Source organism: Gymnoscopelus braueri (assembly GCF_963280865.1).
Source record: "Gymnoscopelus braueri genome assembly, chromosome: 19".
NCBI classification, from domain to species: Eukaryota; Metazoa; Chordata; class Actinopteri; order Myctophiformes; family Myctophidae; genus Gymnoscopelus; species Gymnoscopelus braueri.
The window spans coordinates 18,496,781-18,507,449 of record NC_137621.1 but is presented as its reverse complement, the minus strand read 5'-3'; the positions used below and the strand labels follow the sequence as shown (position 1 = coordinate 18,507,449).

At 43.4% G+C, this 10,669-nt stretch overlaps 1 protein-coding gene across 2 annotated transcripts in view; it reads right to left on the bottom strand.

Moving 5' to 3' along the window:
• Nucleotides 1-340: 340 nt before the first annotated feature.
• The window catches only part of LOC308075284 (latent-transforming growth factor beta-binding protein 2-like), a 130,035-nt gene continuing 119,706 nt past the window's right edge, over nt 341-10,669 (bottom strand). For both annotated transcript variants that reach the window (XM_080415039.1, XM_080415040.1), the window contains exons 34-41: nt 9,818-10,024; nt 9,094-9,177; nt 6,760-6,888; nt 6,313-6,453; nt 5,906-6,079; nt 5,472-5,741; nt 5,155-5,304; nt 341-3,511 (exon numbers count right to left, since the gene is read on the bottom strand). In XM_080415039.1, the coding sequence (XP_080271165.1) occupies nt 3,330-3,511; nt 5,155-5,304; nt 5,472-5,741; nt 5,906-6,079; nt 6,313-6,453; nt 6,760-6,888; nt 9,094-9,177; nt 9,818-10,024 (1,337 nt within the window). In that variant the 3' untranslated portion in view covers nt 341-3,329. The remainder of the gene's footprint in view (nt 3,512-5,154; nt 5,305-5,471; nt 5,742-5,905; nt 6,080-6,312; nt 6,454-6,759; nt 6,889-9,093; nt 9,178-9,817; nt 10,025-10,669) is intronic.

The window sequence follows — 10,669 nt, the reverse complement described above, 5'->3', positions numbered from 1 at the left end:
GTAGGCCTTCCGCTTCCGGCCGTGTGTCTCTATCCTTCTGAAATCCGGCGTTTGCCATCAGTTAACCAATAGGAATCTTGGTAGAAGCCAAGGGAACGCCCACCCATATCCTGACCGTGTAACTCTATTTAGCCACGAGATGGCGCTATATCTCAATAAATATGAGCCTTATGTTTTATGATTCTAATCTTTCGTTCCTTTCTGGTTTCATTATAAACGTTGTGTCTTCTCAACAGGCAACATAGAAATATGAAATATTTGTCTATCAATTAAAACAATCTGACACAATGTAGGCGAGTACATTCGTAAAAAGAAATCAACAAATGTATGATATTTTTATATTTTATTTTTATGACTGGTTGTGATTACAGTCAAGAGGTAAACAAAATGAATGAGCATATTTTCATTGACCACAGCATTTCAATACAACATTTGTCTCAAATTATTCGCTGTTTACGGAAGTTTAAATAGCTAAAATCATTGTGTTTCCGAGTTGGTTTGACATTGACGTAAGACTGGTTTGTGGGGTGATGAATGGAACAGCACAGCAAGTACAGTGAACACACAGTGGAAACATCTGTACAACTTAAGGCTCATACTGTTTGAATGCAGGCAGAGCAGGAGGGCAACAGTCACTAAAAAGTGTGAGTTCTGTCTGGTGAGATCTCTCAAGAGAAGGCCAGTCCATTAAATTAAGGCCGCCGCTATCTTAATACCTGAATGTGGAGGACCATATGTGATATTAACAATTCAAAAATGTATACTGAATGCATATGATATGAGTGTGTTACATTCATGACATTCAAGAAAAAAAGAAAACCTTGGAGAGATTATTTGAAAGGAATAAATGGTTCATTTCACAACCGCAACCTAATATTTAGGTTACAGAGTTGTTAAGGCAGAGAAGGTGGATGCTTGCATTTCAAAAAGCATGTTGTCTTTGTGTTGAACTTCACGGATAAAATTGGCATCACAGACAGGCTGTGATCTGAAAAGTGCTGCCACTTCCTAAAAAAATTATATTTCATTGTCTGCTCCACAGGGCAGGATACACACACTTCCTCTGGTACAGTGTCAGCCACTTTGCTCATACATTAAAAAAAGATATGTTTCAAAACAATTTTTACAGAAATATATAAATCTACATACCTATAATGGCTGATTTTTTTTTCTTACATTTTCATTTCTTCCTTTTTTTGGTCAAACAAAATATTGGTTGCAGTATATGCATTAGTAGAATATGTAACAAAAAATAATACATAGTACTAGATCTGTACAAAATATCCAAAATGTCTCCAACAAAGCCTTTTTATCGTTCCAGTCACTCGTGCCTCCTTATACTCTGTCATACGACACTGTCGGGTGCTGAAAATAGGCAATCTACAAGCTCTTAATGTGTCGCATTGCTACGCGCTATTGGCTTGTAGATTGGCAATCTTCGGCAAGTGACAGCATCATATGATGGAGTATAATAAATCAGGCCTCAGAGACAAACACATGGGAATAGTTTGACATGGGAATATGGATGGAAACATCTTCACCTGTGTGACACTGTAATACACAGACGCTGGTTTCTAATTAAAGCAGGGACATAGTGGAGGTTAAAATTAGCCAAACCCAGTTTATACCCACCTTCTTTGAACTTGTATAAATCTGTCAAAACAAAACAGAGGGTAGTGCAGAATAAACCATCCCCTTAGAATAAACCAAAAGCCATCTAAAACAGGGTCTTCTCGAGAAAATAATCGAAAATGATTAGCGTTCTGAACATACGATTGTTGTTTTTCAAAAAGTTTGTTACTTTATTTTTTTTATCACCAACCGGTGCGTTTTTACCATCAAACATATCTGCAGTAGCTGGGGTCAAAATGGAGGAAGGCTGGCTAAAAGAGCCTTTACAAAATATTACATAGATCATCATATACATCTACAGCCTTTCTTTGTCCATATACAATACACTAACAGGGTAATGCCAGTCATGTGACAGATTGGTCGTGCTGTATTCTCAGTTCTTGGTCCAGAGATTCACTTTAAGCGTAATTTTTTACTCCAAAGTATGAATCGCTTGCCCATAGAAATGATCTTCTAGGTTCACCCAGCTGATGGTTGCTCGGATAACTCAGATGAGCACAAGTGGGTGGGGGTCTCTTAGGGGTTAACTGTCTTGCTCAGGGACACGGGAGTAAAATCTCGGCTACTTTCCAATTGGGAAAGATGGCCTCTCTATACCACTCAGCTACGGCCGCCCTTCAAGCACAATTTAGCTTGAAGATCAGTTCTTGTGGGCAAGAGACACCATCCTGCGATGGACAATAAATTAAGCTATAGAGGCTTGTACTAATTATAGAGGAATATAACGATATTATTCCAGGAAAAGTTCTCTCAGTGATTACAGAGGCAATTCTGAGGTTTGTCAAAAATGTGGTCCATGTAGTCCGAAGTCAAACGTCAAATACAATGACTGAATGTTACTAATGTGTTAAGTATTTGACAGTGATTCCCACCATAACAAAATGTATCACAAACTGTTAAATTCTCACGGTTTTGTGACATTATGGTGGCTGTACACTTATGGAATTCTTTCTGTTAGCCTTGTACAAAAGACATTTACAAAATCTCCCCACACTATTACTTAAGTCAATTGGTTTGACAAAAAAACAAGAGGAATCAAGTACGCCCTCTGAAATAGTTTGCTTAGTTACTTTGCAGAGGCCCGTCATGTAAATGAAATAAATAATACAACAAATAAGAAGTGACAGAAACAAAAATGTGGAAAATATATCTGCATATTAAATTGCCCGGGGTTACTGAATAAAAACAATCAGTCCACAAAAATCCCTTTAAGGCAAATGCAAATCTGGAGAAATGCTAAATCCCATGTAATACATTCACTGCACAGTTCCTGGTCCTCTTGTGTGTGAACGAAAGAATAAAATGAATGAACTTGTGCCGTATGCATGCTGTGTATGCGATTGTGTGTGTGTGTGTGTGTGTGTGTGTGTGTGTGTGTGTGTGTGTGTGTGTGTGTGTGTGTGTGTGTGTGTGTGTGTGTGTGTGTGTGTGTGTGTGTGTGTGTGTGTGTGTGTGTGTGTGTGTGTGTGTGTGTGTGTGTGTGTGTGTTTTGTGCTGTGTTAATGTATTAGCATGTACTGTATGTGTTTTGTGCCAAGTGGGAAACGAGTTTGGACGTTTCAGCGTTTCAGTTGGAGGTTTAGTGCCAGGCCCTACGGAGGAGGGCGAAGGGTAAGAAGGGGAGGGGATGGGGATGGGGGGGGTCACTGGGGTGCTGTTATGGGAGAACGAGAAGCCAGGCTCAAACAGTCACTGTCTCAGTTCTCCGTCTCCTTGGGTCTAGACGCCGGCAGTGGGAGGGCTGGGATGCATTCGTGTGGCCTAGGGGAGGCCACAAAGCCGGGCAAACAGGTGCACTTGTACGAGCCCTCCGTATTGGTACACGTCCCGTTCTGACACAAGGCCACCTTGTCGCTGATGTCCTCACATTCGTTAATATCTGCAGGAAAAAAGGAGACATGCATTGTTAGTCGGCTCAGGGAGTAATTTCACAGCAGCGACAGCTGTTCTCGCCACATGTGCAAACCACTGAGTTGCATTATGGGTAAGGGGGTGGTGTGACAGGAGGACGCTGAAAGAGATTCATATCTCTGAAATCACTTAAGCCGCTCTCCTTCTGCAAATCTATCCCAATTCTCCTTGCCTCGTTCACTTAGGATTTCTCTTTGAGATTAAATTCCATCTCATTCTTTGGCTTCATTTTTTCTTTGTTTCTATCTGTCTGTCTGTCTGTCTGTTTGTCTGTCTGCCTGTCTGTCTATCTGTTTTTCTTCCATTGTTGCTATCACTTTCCTTGCATATGTTACAGAATATTGTATGTGAAAAAAGGCACTGCATATTTATAAACATTTAATCAAGCATGCCGTCATGTTGCGTGTCAGTTTGATAGGGACTGAACACGATCCCCTGGCCGAACCGAACACTAAACCATTCAAATGTTATTGCTTGAATTAAGGATGCACTGTATACACTTTCCAGTTGGCCTTCAAGTGGTTTTTCTTTCAGCAAGGGAGGTCTGACTGTCATTTCATTGCAGTCAAAGTCAGTCAAATGTCTCTCCCCTGTTCATTACGTGTTCTTTCGGGGAAACGCTAAGGGGTGGTATTTATAAAATGGACGCATGGCACGGGACACACATCTCCCTTGAGCGATTCCGCGGAGTCTGGAGAATTTACTCCAATTGCTCACGCTGTGGGATGATTGTCTGCCTTGGAGCGGACAGGCCTGCACGCGGACAGATTCCTGCGTCATACTGTAATCTTAGCTCTTCGTCATGAAGGCCAAAATGGTCTTACTGTCCAACACAGAGCAACCTTAAAATATGTAGTGTAATATCCCATGTTGTACATGGTGTGGCTGAGATTCAAGCTATTGCAGTGTGCCTATGGAGGTTCAGACCGAAGTGACAGTTGTGTCTGAGGAGTATATGATCATTTTCCTGAATAGCATTGGCTCCATTTGTTTTCAGCTGAGACCCAAAATAAAAATGTGGTGTCTCCCCCTGGACCCAAACTTGTGAGCTTGTAGATATGCTATTTTGACTATTTCTTAAGTTTCATAAATGTATAACGTTTATTTTATTTTTTTATTTTAGAAAATATTTTCAAATAATAATGCATTTTGCAAGTAAGTATGCAAGTAAATGCGACAACAAAAAAAGCTCATAACCCATAAAAATGGGTCTGTGGCCCAAAAATGGGTCCCGAGTCCCTACCCATTGTTTGGGAAACACTGCTGTAAAGCATGCTGTAAAAGTGAGGCTATAAATTCCCTTTGAGCTCAGAGATATGTACGTATACTGCATGATGAGTTACCTCTCTGAAATGAACTCAAGACCTGGCTCCAAAATACATAAACCTGGAGGGAGATTTCTCCTTGGTTCTCCTAATTCCAAGAGCCAACAACACTCGTCTTTTGCGATGAGATTAAATGAATTCATTTATTCCCTGTTGATTCCAGAAACCCCATTAGTCATGCTATCTATACTTGGAACACTCAACAGACGAGAGATTAACTGAGGGTGGTCCGTTTGTGTAAAAGAGATCCTCTGGGGATGCTTGAGTGGTGTGGGGGGGAGCCTACCTATACAGGCCATCTTGGCGAGGTCAAGTTCATAGCCGTCAAAGCAGTCACAGGTATAGCCTTCCCTCACTCGCACACAGCGGCCGTTCTCACAGCCATTCAAGACGCCACATTCCTCCGCTCTGAGGCCCTCGAAGCTGTCATAGCGATCTGATTGAAAAAATAAGTATTTATGAAACGATCATGAACTTGAACCAGAACATAAAAATATCTTGATATGTTTGCTATTTTACAGAAAACAATCCAAATAAGAAGAATGTGTTGTCTATCAACTTTATTAAGCACAAACATCTGTGTTCCTTTGACAGTGCACCCACCGGGGTACGGTTCCAATGGACGGGGCTCGAACTCCCGTGGTCTAAGTACAGGGACACGGGCTGGTGCATTGTCGATGAACAGTGGAACACTATGTGCGGGGTCAGGGTTGTAGTAGGTTCCTCCTGGCAGGGGGGCACCATAGTTGTCCCAGTACGGGGGACCAAATGCCTCCCCAGCTTCGTCCGTGGCCTCAGGGTACTCGAAGCCTGGCCGTTCTCGTAAACTGTCAGAGCTTCTCCTCGGCAAGTTGCACATCACTGCATAGTCCTCTGAAGACATCAGCACATACAGAGTTGTCATAAACATCACTATAATAGCCACAATGCAAGTGCTCAAACTATGAAACAATTAACAATAAAAGAAATAAAAGGACGCTGAAAATCAAAACCTGCGTGTCAGAATGCAGCATGCAGCCTACATCCGTCTTTCTCACCGGTGTCTCTCCTGGGACAGAAAGCACATTGTTCACTCCAGGCCACGCCGTACAAGCAGCAGCACTCTGTGTAGGTGGTCCTGCGCCCTGGGAGGGGATCAGCACACATGTTGTCCTCCACCAGGTCCTGCCAGCAGATCTCCATGTGGATGTCATGATCGGGTCCTATTGTCTCTGCAAGAAGGGATGGATGGATGGATGGAAGGATGGATGGGCAAATGGATGCATAGGGAAATGGATGGACATTGTGAGCTTCTAGATCTGCTATTTTCAAAATGTAGAAAAGTATTTTGATGCCAATACTCGAGTCAAATTTTGAATACAGGACGTTTTAGTCAGAATACTTCTACATTGTAGTATTGTGGAGTACCTCCTCCACCACTGAGTGTAAGTCATGTCCTACATACCTTCTGTGGTGTTGAAGCTGATGCAGCGTTGCCGGGTATGGTCTAGGACTAGCGGAGGGCTGCAGAAACAGTTGAAGGACCCGGCGGTGTTCACACACGCTCCGTCCACGCAGGCGTTCTCTGTCGCACACTCGTCATAATCTAGTGTGCACACACACACACACACACACGCGTAGACGCACAATGTGCATGGGACACACAGACAACGTTAACCACTTGAGCCCTATATACTTCGACATGTGACAAATAGTGAAAATAATAGCCCTTCATCAGGTTATTGACCGAAACATTGTTATATTCCCATTAAAGTATTTTTTTTTGCATTTGAAGACAGTGAGCGGGAGTGTTTTCTGTAACCAACTGTATAATGACATGCCCCTAACAGGGAGGCCAGGCAGAAATTGGTTAATGATATGTTAAGTGGCAGAGGTCAGACAGCGTTCTTACCCACGCACTCCAGGCGGGTGTTGTCGTAGTAGAAGCCAGATCGACAGTAGCAGGTGTAGGTGGAGAAGAGGTTGGAACACTGTCCGTTTTTACAAATGTCCGAGCCAAACATCTCACACTCGTCTACATCTGGCGGTAGACAGAGACAGAGAGGGGTGTTACACAGAGGCATATTACCACTAGGGTTCGATTTGTAAAACAAATAACAGAGGGGGGGATCATTTTCTTACCCACTTAAGCCTTAGTTACTGTACAAGTGAAAATAGACAATCTACAAGCTCACAACACGCCCCATGTTGTGAGCTTGCACATAAATAAATAAATAAATAATAATATAAACACACACGCCCATATATGGAGCTGACTGATTTGTTTGCACCTGATATGAAGACACATTGAGGTTAGACGACACACTCCATATTTGGGCATAGCTGCATGCATAACAAATGCATGTATTTAATTCATTCTGGCCAGAAGAAGGGATACAACATATCCCCAACGATGATAAAAAATGTATGGCCGTGGGGAATATCAAAAGCAGAGGCATGGATCCCCTCCCCCCCAGCAAATCAAACCCTGTATTACTGAAGCTAAGAACGGTCAAAAACCTAACATTGGTTTGTAAATGATGTTGCCGTTTGTCCTGACACCACTTTCAGTTCTTTAATAACAAGTTGTCAGCACACAGTGACACCTAATTAGTCAGGTATGCAGGCAGGTAGCTCTTCAGCCTTAAAAGGCCGGATGTGGAGAGAGAGAGCCGTAAATGCAGCAGGGAGTTACTGTACGTACGTCCATCTTTATTTAGCTGCAGGTGGAAAATGAAAGACGAGCTGACACAGCACTTGTACTGCTGGCAGCGCAAAGTTTAGTGGGGAGGGGAAAACAGTAAAACTCAAAGGAATATCAACTCCAGCTCCAGCTTTCAGAGTTTTGATGAGTTGAAAGGTGTGTGTCGTGTGTGTGTGTAGCCCTGTTTTATTTTTTGTTGTATAACAGTGACACACAGTGAAATAAGCTGGTAGATCAGCTATTTTCTGTATTGTTTTGAAAACTGATTATCCTATATATTAACACATTAACCGCCAAGAACGTAGTCCTACGGTCCGTTAAATCCAACTGTTAAGCGCCGAGACCGTAGCCCTACGGTCCACGGTCTTTTCGCGCTATTCACTTCCGGGTTCACTTTCGGAATTTTTTTGATCCACTTCCGTTTCCGGTTTGATGACCGGAAATAGAATTATTTGGGATCCGGTTTTGACGATCACGCCCGCTCCCATTCTACAGACGAAACTGAAACTCAATTCTCTTCCTGTAGTTTTTTCTCCTTGCATTTCACTGTTTAACGTAATCCGCTCTAACTACAACATGGATGCCCCGTTTGACACGCGATCTTCACTGGGAGATACAGGGAGATCTCGCGGATGTAAACAGACCGTGTAGAGCTCAATCTTAAGGATTTTAACAAGATCTATGGCGACATGAAAAAAACAAAAAAACAACAAAAACACCTTGGCACTGGTGAGTACATTATGAGATTAACCTCTGGCGGTCGATGTGTTAAAATTGGCTAATGGGAGATACAGAGATCCGGTGGTCCAGAGCCACAGAACCGATCACTATGCCCATACAGTATATGGGACCGACGAACTCGGCGTGCACAGAGGCAAGGACTCGAGGGAGTGTGGTGCCTGCCGCCGAGTAGTTCGGATAACCAGTAGTTGTCCAGAACTGCCGATCCAACCAATATGCCCATATATGGGCATCTCCATACATGGGCATAAAAGGGCATAAAGGTGACAAGGACTGACACATACAGATCCCCAAATAAAGGCATAAAATGGACACAGGTAGACAGACAGAAACAGACATCTCCAAATATGGGCATAAAAGACTGGTAAAAAGGGTACTCGGACAAAGCCCCCGACACTATTGGGTCCGTTCGGAAATGCGCACCGGGAGCGCACTCACGTATTAGTTTGTATTGGCCAGTGCGCTCAGTGCTATATATCCGAACGCACCCTATGACTATGACTACGTAGCAGCCCGAACTCTAGATGTGAGGGTCGCGTAGAGGCCCAAACCTCTAGTCTTGTTAAAAGAGTCTGTCGCATTGCGACGTGTTCGTGTTGTAAGCTTGTTGATCAGCTATTTTCTGTATTTTTGAAAAGTGATTATCTTATACTTTTTTTTAATTTTTATAATTGATTAAATCTATTAGTTTGATTAACTGTTGCCCCCTAGCTGACACAGGGAAATATAGAGAGAATGAGGGACAGAGAGAGAAAGAGGAGAGTGTGACAAAGACAGAGAGCTGCTGCTGAGAAACCGTACCTCTGTAATGTTCTCCGCTTTGTGGAGAGGACACCTTCACGGGTAGAAGTCCACTACCATGCGGGCACAACTGGTTATAATCCGCTGTAAGAATATACACAATGATTTTGTTGGTGAAATGATCAACAAATCTAGCCTGACACTCGATATTTTCTTTTAATGGGCGTGGCTAGCGATTCAGGGGCTGGAGCCAGGCTACTACAAATCTTCTGTAAGGTCACATGCTAGCATACTTGCAATGATGCTAACTAAAGTGTAGTTGTGCAGTGATTCTCAACCTTTTTAAATTCAAGGACACCCAGTTTGATTAGGCCACAGGCCCGCATTTCTATATATCTGTAGGCCGTAGGCATCAATGCTCTCCCTTGATGACGCATCCGTTACAATGGTTCCGGTTAAAACTGGTTGAAACGCAGGCCGGTTCGCTAGAACCAAAGTTATTTTGGTGGCAAAAGGGTCTTGGAGTTACAAACCCATACGGACACATTTGGTTCCCAAGAATCAATCATTTAGCTGGGGCCCTCGGAACCCCCTCAAGGACTTTCTTTGAGAACTTTCCCAAGAATCAATCATTTAGCTGGGGCCCTCGGAACCCCCTCAAGGACTTTCTTTGAGAACTAGTGACATAGTGTATCGTTGCAACAAGCCAGTTTCCTCATTGACTGTAATTACATGGCGGCAAGTTTGCTCCCTCTGTGTGACAATGTGGTCCTTCACACTGTACCTCTTCCTGGGACAGGGCAGGGGTGGATCTCACAGTTGTCTCCCCAGCCGGATCCCACTGTGCAGCAACACTCCTGCTTGGTGACGTTGCGTGACAGGACGTTGTCACAGAAGTTGGCGTCATTCAGGTTGTAGTAGCACTCCTTCCTCTCCTCGTCGGAGGAGGGAGGGGACGGAGGGACATCAGTGTCAGGCTTAAAGCCTTCGCCTGTAAATCAACAAACAAACAGGTGCATTAAAGACAAACAGCAGTAGTTAAGGTAAAAATATAAATAGCAATTTGTTTTGATTTAATAGTTTAATACTTCAGTAACAGTAATGCTGGCACCGATAATGTTCGCAAATGGAAACTTTAATCAATCTAAAGTTTTGCAAAAAAAAATTGACGAAAGATTGCTCTGTGGTCTAGGGCGCTCCTAAATGGGGCTTTAGGTAGGAGGGTGTATTCCAGCTGGTGACTGGAGGATGGCTGGTACTACTCTAAGGTGCCCCAAAACTCTGCCAAAGTGCCCCTGAGCAATGCACTGGACACCAAAAATGCTGCAGGGGTACTCTCTGGAGTAATATATCCACCTGTTTTCGCGGGAATTTACTGGGGCACAGGCCCTATGCACAGGCCTGGTGGGGGACATATCCGGCGGAGGCACCGCATATGTATAGCCTACAACCGGAACTGACGCCCACCCCTCCACTGGAAACCTGTGATACAGTACGTGTTCAGCAGTGACCCTGTGCTCTAGCACACTGATTCTAAAATCTTTTTCATTTCAAGGACCTACTATGCATTAGGCCAAGGATGATATTTTGTTATATCTGACACCATCTGTGTGTGACATATGTTGTCAGAGTGAGT